This window comes from Bubalus bubalis, chromosome X, assembly GCF_019923935.1.
Source record: "Bubalus bubalis isolate 160015118507 breed Murrah chromosome X, NDDB_SH_1, whole genome shotgun sequence".
In the NCBI taxonomy this organism is placed as follows: Eukaryota; Metazoa; Chordata; class Mammalia; order Artiodactyla; family Bovidae; genus Bubalus; species Bubalus bubalis.
The window spans coordinates 62,891,982-62,904,115 of NC_059181.1; the positions used below are offsets into that span (position 1 = coordinate 62,891,982).

General features: G+C 42.1%; 1 protein-coding gene across 1 annotated transcript; it reads right to left on the reverse strand.

Annotated features, from left to right (window-relative positions):
* Positions 1 to 7,799: 7,799 nt before the first annotated feature.
* Positions 7,800 to 11,576, reverse strand: SLC7A3 (solute carrier family 7 member 3). Its single transcript, XM_044936478.1, has 11 exons — positions 11,507 to 11,576; positions 11,240 to 11,398; positions 10,880 to 11,057; positions 10,573 to 10,685; positions 10,225 to 10,447; positions 9,658 to 9,797; positions 9,464 to 9,566; positions 9,058 to 9,224; positions 8,752 to 8,918; positions 8,312 to 8,420; positions 7,800 to 8,179 (listed from the first exon to the last, which is right to left on the reverse strand). The coding sequence occupies exons 1-11, from the start codon at positions 11,574 to 11,576 to the stop codon at positions 8,049 to 8,051; spliced, it is 1,560 nt and encodes a 519-aa protein (XP_044792413.1). The 3' UTR covers positions 7,800 to 8,048.
* Positions 11,577 to 12,134: the final 558 nt, after the last annotated feature.

Below are 12,134 nucleotides of genomic sequence, written 5' to 3' on the forward strand. Positions count from 1 at the left end.
GCATAACTTCTTTGTTCATGGATGAACTAATGAACAAACAGGACAATAATTAGACCTCAGTTCTCAAGCCTATAGTGGTCCTTTGAGAGCTCTTAGTTTCTAATAATGTCTGTAGTAGAATGGCTATTATCCAAGATTATATAAGGCATCCAGGAATCAAGTGACTCAATTGATCAATACTGACTGCAAATATGACTCCAAAGTCAGGTCTACTTACTGAGCTGACACCACTGCATTGAAAGGGCCAGTGAAAAAAGGAAAATATGCAGAAAGGTGAAAAACCCTTATGTTGTTTTGGTATCTCCAATTTTTTTTTTTTTGGTCTCGATAGCCTCTTTAGATGTTACAAGTAAGTAAGATTAAGAGACAGAAAAAAAAGTAAAAGAGAGAGAGTAGAGGAAAGGAAATAAAAGAAGCTGGTGCATGTTGAGAAGGACATGCAACAGTGAGCAGTGAAATACCATTAAGTAGCACTCAACCGGCTGTAAATTATCTTCCCTTTCCCCTAGCATAAACTATAAATTTTCCACTCCAACCCTTTAACAAATTAGTGCAGAAATGGTGAGATAAGTACATAAGGCAGGTGAACAGCTTGGACTCTAATGAGAGCTTATTAAGACTCTCATTAATAGAGTGGATTAAAAGAGAATAAGCAACTGAGAATACAAATTAGTTAATAAGCATTACACCTTGTCAAAAGAAGAAGAAGACCTCTAGAATAAATATAAGTATAGGCTGGAAAATTCCAAAAACATACTAATAATGAAGCAAGGAATGGGCTTATTCTATTAGATATTAAAACTACCATAAATAAAATTGTATGGTAATAGTGCATACAGAGAAATGGAACAAAATAGAGTCCAGAAACAGGTCCAGGTATATATAGAAAGGATTCAAATCAGTGGAGAAAAGATCTAGTCAGGAAAAAGTACTGAATTGCGATAGCCATTTTAAAAATATAATAAAACCAAATCCCTGACTTACTTCATATACCAAAATGAATTCTGAATTAATCAAGGACTAAATTGAATCATAAAACTTCTAAAGGAAGTTTGAGTGAATATTTTATAAACACAACAAGATTTAAACATGATCTGAAACCAGAATCAAAATGGAAAAATAATAAGTTTTACCACATAAAAATTAAAATCTTCCTAATGGTACTGTAAGCAAGGTTGAAAGACAAACCACAGATTAGAAAAAGGTACTTTCAACATATGTAATAGATAAACAGTTAACATATCTAACATAAGAGCTCTTAAAGTTAAAAACAAATCTAGCACGTAAATCAGCAAAGAACGTGATCAGACAATTTGCACAGGAAGAAATATAAATAACCAATAAACACATGAAGAGATATTCAGCCTCACCAGTAATCAAAGAAATGCAAATAAAGCAAGGGAGTTTTTTTTCATTTATCAGATTGGCAAAGGTTAAAAAGATTAACAAAACTTCAAATTGATAAGATGTACAAAAGACCCACTCTTGTGTACTCTTCGTAGGAGTACAAATGGGTATCAAAATCTTAAAAGTGGGGGTTTCCCTGGTGGTCCAGTGGCTGAGACTCCCATGTTCCCAATTCCAGGGGTCTCAGGTTCAATCCCTAATTGGAGAACTAAGATCCCGTATGCCACAACTAAAACCCAGCACAGCCAAATAAATAAATGAATATATCTTTAAATCTTAGAATGTATATACCCTGTTTCACAACAATTCCTCTTCTAGGAATTTTCCTAAAGAAGAAATTGGAAAAGTCTGCAAAGATAGATTAACAGAAATGTTCACTGACACATTGTAAATCTCTTAAATGTTCTCCTAGTTGAATCTAGACTATTTATACAGCCTAGTGTACATTAATACCATATAGTGGAATACTTATACAGCCTTTAAAGACACTGCTGAGAAAACAACCTAAATGTGTAAGACGGGAAATGCCTGTATCCTACCATTGAATTTTAAAAAGAAAGAAGTTACTAACTGCTCAAAAAGGTGTAATTTTATAGATTTGAATAACTACAAAAACTATTATACAGGGAGTTCCCTGGTGGTCCAGTAGTTAGGACTCAGCACTTTCATTGCAGTGGCCCCAGGTTCTATCGCTAGTCGGAGAACTAAGATCCCACAAGCCATGTGGTGTGGCCAAAAAAAAAAAAAAACTATACATACAATAGATATGCAACAAAGATTTACTGTATAGCACAGGGAATTATACCCAATGTCTTGCAATAACCTATAAATGGAAAAGAATCTGTAACAAAGCTGAATCACTATGCTGGACACCTGAAACTAACACAATTGTAAATCAAGTATATGTGTTTGTAGCTGATAAATCATGTCCAACTTTTTGTGACCCCATGGACTGTAGCCTGCCAGGCTCCTCTGTCCATGGGATTCTCCAGGCAAGAATACTAGAATGGGTTGCTGTGCCCTCCTCTAGGGAATCTTCCCAACCCAGGGATCGAACCCAGATCTTGGGCATCTCCTACATTGGCAGGTGGGTTCTTTACCAGCTGAGCCACAAGGGAAGCCTTCAATAAAAATAAATAAATATAAAAAAAATAATAAATAAACTATTGGGATGGTTTCTGTCTGAGTATGAATGGGAAGCGACATACATGGCTACAGGGACCAACCAATCCCACTAATATGTAAATTGAAAAAAGAAAACAGTTGACAGAAAGATAAACACTTATGTATGCATATTTTAACAAAAATGTGTGGAAGAATATTTACCAAAATATTAATGTTTATCTTTGAGTGTTGGGATTTGGGATTCTTTATATCTTTCAGTTGTTCAGTGTCCTACAATGAACACATTTTTATCATTAGGGGAAAAAAAGAAAAGCTATTTCCATTTTTAAAAACTCACAGGAAGATGAGGAAGTTTTTATCTGATGGGCATGTGTTTTTGCAATAAAGTATGAGACAAAGTCAACAGCAGCGAGTAGGAGGGAGAGATCTGAAAAACGTGACTAAGGTAAGAAATAGTTGTTTCAGAGAGCAGGGCAATCATAGAGAAAAAGAGGATTTCCAGCACATTTGAGGGCCTGGTCAAGCTTGATTGTTAACCCACCCATCTCTGTGACTGCCACCAACAATCTTGAACTACAGAGGTGAAAGTATGAAAAAGATGTTTGGATTCCTCTGGGTGGGGCAGAGAGTACTCTGGAGTATTGCCTAGTGAGATAAAGATATTCACAAGAATGATAATGGTAATAAATTCAGAAATGTAAGTGGAAAAGAGAACAAGCAAAGATTGGAGGAAACTGATAAAAAGAGAGAAAGTATATCTGGAGAGTTGCGGAGTAGCAAATTGGAGGATTCATGAGGTCAGAATTATGGCAGTGGGATTACTTGGGCAAATGAGCGATAACTTGAGAAGATGTACACAGAAAATTTGATGTAAGTGTCTGAGGTATGTGTAATTCACTGAAACAAACCACAGACCCGCTCTCACCTTTGCTTATTATAACACTAATCCACACACCCCCTGTCCTTTAGTTGCAGGCCCTGGAATTAACTGAGTTCAAGAGTGACTGGAATCTACCTCTCCTTCTTTCTTTATCCACTTCAGTACTTCAAAATCCTAGGTTCTGGGGAGACAGAATTATAAACTTTCCCATCTTCTTGCCTTTGGCACAACGTTCCCTCCTCCTGAAATGCTCTCCCATCATATCTGGGAGATACATATTTTACCCATCCTTTAAACCAGTTTAAAAGCTTCAACCTCCAGGAAGATTTCACAGAACTCCCTCATGTGACTGGTACTTCATGCATACCTCTCTTATGATACTTATTATTTCCCACTTTGTGTCTATAATTATTTGGGGCAATTTTAACTCTGACTCTGAAGAGATTGATTAGACCATACTTAAAGGAATTTTCTACTCCAGCTTCAAGCATAGCATCCTACAGAGATTATTCACTTTGTTAACTGTTTCCAAAATATGGTGTAGGCCATTATTTTAGGTGATGCACAGCCAAGCATTTTTTAATAGTTGGATATTTTAATGTATATTAGAAAAATTCTATTTTCCACTTATAATAATGGCAAAATGTTTTCTTTTTTGATTAATTAATTTATTTTTTGGCCATCCTGGGTCTTGTTACTGCACACAGGCTTTCTCTAGTTTCAGCAAGTGGGGGCTACTCTCTAGTTCCAGTGGGTGGGCTTCTAATGTGGTAGCTTCTCTTGTTGCGGCGCACAGGCTCAGTAGTCGTGGTGCACAGGCTTAGTTGCCCCATAGCATGTGGGATCTTCCCGGATCAGGGATTGAACCCATGTTCCCTGCATTGGCAGATGGATTCTTAACCACTGGATCACCAGGGAAGTCCCCAAATAGCTTTTTTAAAGAAGTATATTTAATCTTAAAAGTGGTGTTTTTTTATAAATAGTATAGTACTTACACAGAGAAAAATTCATGAAGGTTATACTTATCTGTCTGAGATCTGGAAACACTGCACTGAAAGAAAAAAAGACGTAGAGAACCAAATCAAAGAACTACTCCTTCCTTCACAAATGATTTGTTTAAACAGTAGTGCCAGGATGTATTGGGCTCTCTCCATTGACAATCTCTTTTAAGCATATAAATACAAGAATTGCCCATCTTAAAAAAAGAAAGGAAATCTCTCCCTCAACTCCCTCCAGCTGTGCCTCGAAATGCTCATCTATAGCACACATCCTCCTCACCTTCCATTCAAAATCCACTGCAATCCCCCCTCCCCAACATCTGACAGACCCTGCTCTTAAAATGATCAATTACCTACTAACTGACAAAACCAATGAAACATTTCTGTCGTCATCTTATTTAACTTGACTCTCTAGGCAGTATTTGGCATTGTTGACTGCCCCTAAGAAGCTTCTTCCTCCCTAGACTGCCACATCACTCTCCTGTCTCCTCAGTCATTCCTTCTCCATCTCCTCCTGCACCGCGTCCTCCTCCTCCTCCATCCCTTCAATGTTACTACCTCCAATTTTTTACTATGATTATAAAAGGAATTTTAAAAGTAATGTTTGTAGCTAGTAAAAAACTGAAAAAGTACATAAGAGAAATCAGAGGTTTCTGGCTAATTTTTCCACACACACAAAAAATATGTATAGATGCATTCTCTTTTGTTCTTTCATAGAAATATTTTGCACCTTGGGGGTCTTTGTTCCATTTTGTTCTGTCTCTGCTTAAAATGTGTCTTGGATCTCTGTCCATCTATATCATCTCTTGGCACATATAATTCTATCTCATCTTTTTTTAAGTAAATACCATGCTGTTTCATTTTATTTAGATTTATAAGCTTCATATTCAGAAAAGCAAGATATTCTACCATGCTATCTCATCATTCTAATGGCTGTATTAAGTATTCCACTGAATTAATGTAACTTAACTAGTTCCTGGCTGGTGCACATTAGGTGGTTTCCAACTTTGACACTATGATGAAAACTGTCACTGTAAATATCCTTGTATATGTAAAATTTTAATTCCTATCAATGAAATTATCAGATTAAAAAGGAAGTGTTTTTAATTCTGGTATCATCAAATTACCCTCCACAAGTCACAAGAATGTATATCCCTATCATGCATAAGATTGCCTTTTTACCCTCACTTTTCCCAGTGCCTTGTCATTGAAATTTGTTTTGCCAGTCTGTAAGAACTGAATTTTTATGATTGTTTTCATTTGCATTTCTTTGATAAGTGAGGTTGAGTATCTTTTTTATATTTGTTTGCATTTTATATTCTTTTTCTGAAAACTATATCCTTTGTATCAGGTTATTCATCTCTTATTGACTTTTTATGAGTTCTTTGTATATAAAGGAAATTATATAATTTGTGTTCAATTTTTTTGTTTATTTCACCCCAAGGCAATCTTTAGCCCCACACAGCTTCCATTACATACTCATCTGCTCTCTGAGTTCAGTTCAGTTCAGTCACTCAGTCGGTTGATGACTTCTAAATCTGTAACTCTAGCTTAAGACCTCTAGCCTAGCTCCAAGTTCCAATTGGTGATTATGTATCTTCACCTATATGAAGCTAAACTCCTGTACATGTTGATAAACTCAGCATATATGGAACTGGATTTGAAAAGTGAAAGTTAGTCACTTAGTCATGTCCAACTCTTTGTGACCCCATGGACTGTACCCCACCAGGCTCCTCTGTCCATGGAATTCTCCAGGCAAGAATACTGGAGTGGGTTGTCATTTCCTTCTCCAGGAACTGAATTTATCTTTCCCCAAATATGCTCTTCTTCTTATGCTCTCCATCTTGGCTAATAATTTGATCATTCGCCCAGAAATCTAAATCAGCCACTTTTTTCTTACCTTGTACATCCACATGAACAAAATTCTTGAAATATTTTGCCCAAATGACTATGATGCTCTTCTAGTTACTGCTAGCAACGTCACACAGTGGTTAAAGAGTATACACTGCAGAGTCAGAACTGAGTTTGTATCCTGGCCCTGATCATTCCAAGTTGTGTGACCTATAGCATATTCCTTACCCCAAACCTGTTCCCTTATCTGTAAAAAATAATTATCATAACATGTACTTCACTGGGTTATTGCAAGAACTAAGAGATTTATTCACACTATCTGGCCTATAATAAACACTCAAAAAATGGCAGCTATTATCACACTGCCTAAACTTCTCCCACCCTCTTCCAAGCTATCCTCCTTGCTGCTGCCAGACTAATAAATCCAACCACCTCTTTTGCTTGGAATCATTCAGTGACAACACCCCCTCCCCTCCACACACACACACAATTTTAAGATAACATCTGAATTCCTAGGTAGGGTACACAAGGCCATCCACATGTTCTGTTATCTTTTACCACAACCCCATACTGCTGCCCTTCAGCCACATTAAACTATATGTCATACTCCCGATACAGTACGCCTTTTCATACTCCCACAGCCTTGTGCACACTGTTCACTGGCAGACAAGCCCTCCCCTCAGTCCACTTCATGAACACCTACTCAGGAGAATTCCCTGGCAGTCCAGTGGTTAGGACTCTGAGCGTTCCCTGCAGAGGCCTCGGGTTAATCCCCCATGAGGCACACTCAAGTCAAACGCATCCTTTTCCATGCTTCTGCAGCACTCAGCACTTACCTCTACCCTGGGACAAATCACACTGTTTCCTGCTAACCGGCTTGTCTCCACCACTAAATGATGAGTTCCTTGAGAGCAAGGACTATGTCTTATTCATGTTTGTATCCTCAGCACCCAGCACAGGGCCTAGCATTTTATAGGAGCTCCTCATATGGTTGTTGAGTAAATGGATGAATGAATAGTCCTTGGTCTGAGCAGCTCTAACCTGTTTCCTTACAACAAGTATCTATAACATATACATAGTCCTTTACCCACTCTCTCCTGCTGTCCCCTCTTCTTCCCAGAAGTACCCAACACCCCAGCCAAAATTTCTGTTGTCCAGGCAGTCACAGGAGTCTGGGACTGGTCCAACTAGAAGGAGTGGAACAGAAGACAATGGTCTCAGTGTTGGCCTTGACCAATGCCAGTGTTGAGATGAGAGTCCACCCCCAAATCCCAGAGATGAGTGTTGTTGCCTACTTATTTACAAACTAACCTTTAGTGTAGCAAGGAGAAAGTATATCTCAAGTTTGTTCCCTGAAGTGTGATCAGACTTGATGCTGCTTACACCATCCTACTCAAACCCCAAGCCAATAAGAAGCACACACAAACATAGCAGATACTTTTGTGCTGACAGAGCAAACAAAAGACACTTATCTGAAGTTCTCCACACTGAAAGTCAGGATCCACATCACCTCTAGCAAACAAAGAACAAAACATAGATTCTTTTTCTAGTTTCTTTTAATAATAATTTTTTAAAAGCTGGTTAAGCAACTACAGATACAATTAAAAAGTAAACGAATAAAAAAAAAAAAAGATGAGAAACAGCAGACACATCCTTGACTCCACAATAAATACAGAGCTCTATCTGTGTTCCCCCACCAACATCCCATGGGAAGCCTAGCTCAGTGTGGTCAGGAGTACACTCCATTATTGTGCAGGGAGACCAGACAGCATTCAGGTGTGATGATGTCAAATCGAATGCACACAGGCACTGCTGAGGTCCAAATCTACAGTTCTGGCCCTAGACTTGAGTGAGGGTTGGTCACTCTTAACCTCTTCCAGGCTGTGCCGCATCCCATAGCCGAAGTAGATAGCAAATCCTAGTGGGAAAAGGTAGCTGTGAGGTAGAGAAATAGTGGTCTGCAAAGGCTTAATATGACTCCTACTTGAGACCAAGAAAGAAAAGAGGTGGGATAGGACCCAAGAGGCCTACTCTTCCCAAGAATACCTACCAATCAGCATCCAGACCCCAAATCGGGCCCAGGTGCCAGCTGTCATCTGCATCATAAGGTAAATATTCACAAAGATGCTCATTAGTGGAAGAAAGGGCAAAGCAGGTACCTGGGAACAAAGCAAAATCTTTGTACAGACCACAAGGTAAGATAGAAGAGATTCCTAACCTTTTTTAGCCAGGAAAGGGAGAGTCTGACTCCTACTCATGCTATGTGTTTCAGTGCCTGCTCATGTAGTGTACCTCATATGGGACTCAAGAAGATGCAGAGTCTGGGGAAATGGAACAGGAAAGAAATAAGCATCAGATAAGATGTTTCGGCCTAGGTATCTCCTATATCTTTCCCTTCTTGTCCAGTGAAAGAAAATGTGAGACTGTGAGGTTTCTAGAACCTATTCTTCCAACATGGGTTAGTTGCGGGGAAAGAAAAAGGTCATTTACCTTAAAGTGAAGTTCAGCAGAGCTCTGTGGCTGTCTCCAGATGACTCCAGTGATCCCAGTAATGAGCATCAGGAGCAGCACAACCACTGCAACCCACACTGGGTCTCCAGAAAGCAGTGGAATGGACCACTGGGCCAGTACTAGGCAAAGGACACTCAGCAGCAGAGCTTCAAGAGTCAAGTTGAAAAGCATCAAAACCAGTTCTTGAGAGCAATATGTTTAAACATTAGGCACCCCATTCTAAGGAGAGCCACCCTCTCTCCAGTTCACATCATGCTGACTCAAGAGAAAAATTCCAATGCTCACCAAGCAGTGAGGAACAAACATAGACAACTTGGCCAGAGACTGGAGTGGGGATGGAGTTGAGTGGACAAAATAGTCCCTGTAGGGTCAGTTTCTCTGCTTCAGGGATCTTCTCCTCCTGCAACTCCACTTCATCTTCCTCATTCCTCATCTCCCGGTCAGGCTGATACCTGAGGCAAGAGGAAGATGGGAGTATTAAGAACAACCCTTAACCATCTTCTCCCAGGCAGGTTAACCTTCCTCATCACCACTAAGGGTAGTCGCATTTTTTGGCAGGGAGGGATAGCCATACTCCTCGAGGAGAGTCAGAATGATGAAGGCAGAGACGGGGGAAGAGAAGCAGATCCCCATCACTCCTCATCTAAGAATTAAAACCCAAACGACAGTACGCAGAGGAAAGGAGCCTCACCTGAGGATAAGAACACAAATAGCCACCAGGGAATAAGCAAGCAGGGTCCCAATTGACATGAGGTCCACCAGATCAGTGAGTTCAAAGAGGAATGCCATGAATGCTGAAATTGATGGGCAGAAAACATGAGCTAAGGCAAGAGCAAAGTGAAGGGAGTTGGTGAAATAACAAAGGGAATGGCAAAGAGTTTTCACCTGCAATAATGCCAGAGACCACAGTGGCCACGATGGGAGTGTGTGTGCTGGTGTGGATCCGGGCAAGGCCACGAAACAGGAGGCCATCCTCTGCCATCGCATAGATCACTCGAGGCATGGGGAACATAGAGCCCAAGAGGCTGGAGAGAAGAATGCCCAGAGCGGTGTTGACCGGGTATCTCTTTCCTCCAAAATGTGAGCTTAAGGAGCCTCCACTTTCTGCTCACAGGCCTTTTAAGGGCTTTTAAAGGGCCTTTTAGGGCTTCCCAGGTGGTGCTAGTGGTAAAGAACCCACCTGCCAATGTAGGAGACGCAAGTTCGATCCCTGGGTTGGGAAGATACCCTACAGGAGGGCACGGCAACCCACTCCAGCATTCTTGCCTGGGACATCTCATGGACAAAGGAGCCTGGCAGGCTACAGTCCATAAGGTCACAGAGAGTTGGACACGACTGAAGCAAATTCTCATGCAGGCAGGCATGCAAGGGCCTTTTTAGGGGTAGTCTCTGGTATGGAACACTATCACCTGAGACTCTGGCAGCAGAGGAGAACAAACATTTGACACTGACCTGGTAGAGAGAGCACAGAGGGATCCAATGGCTACAACATAGCGGGCTGGGGCCCACCCAGTATAGAGAAAGGCCTCAGGCAAGGGACTCTTGGGTTGAAGCTGGTAGTAAGGCATCATGAGCGTGAGCGCCGAAGAGATCCCAAAATAGGCCAAAAAACAGACGAAGAGTGAAATCACAATGCCTGTGGGGATGGAACGCTGAGGATTCTGGGCCTCTTCCCCTGCAGGAAGGGGCACAAGGTCTGAATCAGAGAAGCAGGCTTGCTTCTCTACCCTTCCCCCAACCTGCAACACCACCTGAGCACAACAAGGTGCACAAGCCCCAGTGGAATGGAATGACTGTTACCAGTGGTAGCAATACAGTCAAAACCAACGAATGCGTAGAAACAGGTCGCTGCTCCACGGAGAATCCCCTCGAAGCCAAAAGGCACAAACCCTCCAGAGCCCAGAGGGCCCAAGCTAAAGTGAAAGAAGAGACAGAAAAGGTAAGGGCATGTTCAGCCAACTGTTCTTTTTCTCTGAAGCCCAGCTACTCAGCTGGGTCTTCAAGGCCTAGGTTCCCATCCCCACCCCCAGCCCCACCCCCAGCAGAAACCCTCAGTGCAGCTCCCCTGTCTCCACCATGCTCCCAGCTTTGTATCTCCTCTCCTAACCTAGAAGTGTCATTGAGTCCGGCCACGGCCAGTCTGTAGTCCTCTTCTGTGAGCTTCCAATTGTGCAGATCTCCCTTAACGAAGCCAGAGATGATGACAAAACCAAGAACCAAAAGATTCACCACCGTGAACACCTTGGTAACTAGGGCTGACTCACTAGCCCCCAGAGCCAGCAATCCTGTGGGAAAGAGGCATTCAGGACTTTAAGAAAGGCCTCAGTCCCAGCTCTGTTTCCCTGCCTCTAGATGCAGACCTTTACTCCCCAGTCTCTCTTCTTTCTCACAGCTACCACCTCCACAAGCTCCCAAGCCTAGTCCCCACTAGCCCCACCCCAGTCACTGTCCCTGTCCCTTGCCTCACCAGTGAGCAACAACACAAGGCCCATAGCAAAAAAATCTGGATATTCTGCGAGGACACGGGGAACATGCAGTGAGATGCTCCCCTGCAGGGTCTGAGAGATGTGGTTCCCAATCAGGTTGTCAAAAGCTGAGCTCCAGGCCCGGGCCACACTGGCTGTACCTAATGGAGCAGAGGGAGAAATACGGGGTCAACTTTCCTCTCTCATCTCCTTTCCTCCCTCTCCCAGACCAGTGTCATAAGAACCCTGCTATTTTCACCTATTCTTACCTTTTAAGAACCAAAACCAGCCAATTAAGGAAGCCAGGACAGAGGTAGGTAGAACGAACAATTTCTCCATACCTTCAACCCACCCAGCTCCCCCAACAAATACACGCATTTATGAATATTTAATTCCTGTGAATGATGAATATCTTGCTTCACCATTCCACCCAGATTTCCTGACTCCAAGCCCCTTCACTGGCTGCGTAAGTGCCCCCCTGCCCCACCATCTCACCGATGACATAGGAGAGGATGAGGTTCCAGCCAGTGGTGAAGGCCCAGAGTTCACCCACAGTGACATAGCTGTAGAGATATGCAGAACCAGAACGGGGCACCCGAGCACCAAACTCAGCATAGCACAGCCCAGCCAACATAGAAGATAGGGCGGCCACCAAAAAGCAGATCACAATGGATGGTCCTGCTTTATCTTTGGCCACCTCACCAGCCAAGACATACACGCCTGCACCCAAAGTGCTGCCCACACCTAGGGCCACTAAATCCAGAGTGCTCAGGCATCTGGCAAGGCGAGTCTCAGCCATGCCTGGCTCCAGCGTACGTCTGCGTACCAGCTTTTGACCAAATCTGCAAAGCGCCTGCCACAGCATTCTAGCTGGAATTGAAGAGGATGCTAGGAAGG

What these genes read in the sequence shown, in the direction of transcription:
- SLC7A3 (XM_044936478.1), bottom strand. Translation starts at nt 11,576, where the DNA reads ATGGAGAAATTGTTCGTTCTACCTACCTCTGTCCTGGCTTCCTTAATT. An exon ending in CCTTGTGTTGTTGCTCACTG is followed by an intron (nt 11,058 to 11,239) that starts GTGAGGCAAGGG and finishes TCTTTCCCACAG; the next exon opens with GATTGCTGGCTCTGGGGGCT. An exon ending in TGACTGTATTGCTACCACTG is followed by an intron (nt 10,448 to 10,572) that starts GTAACAGTCATT and finishes CCCTTCCTGCAG; the next exon opens with GGGAAGAGGCCCAGAATCCT.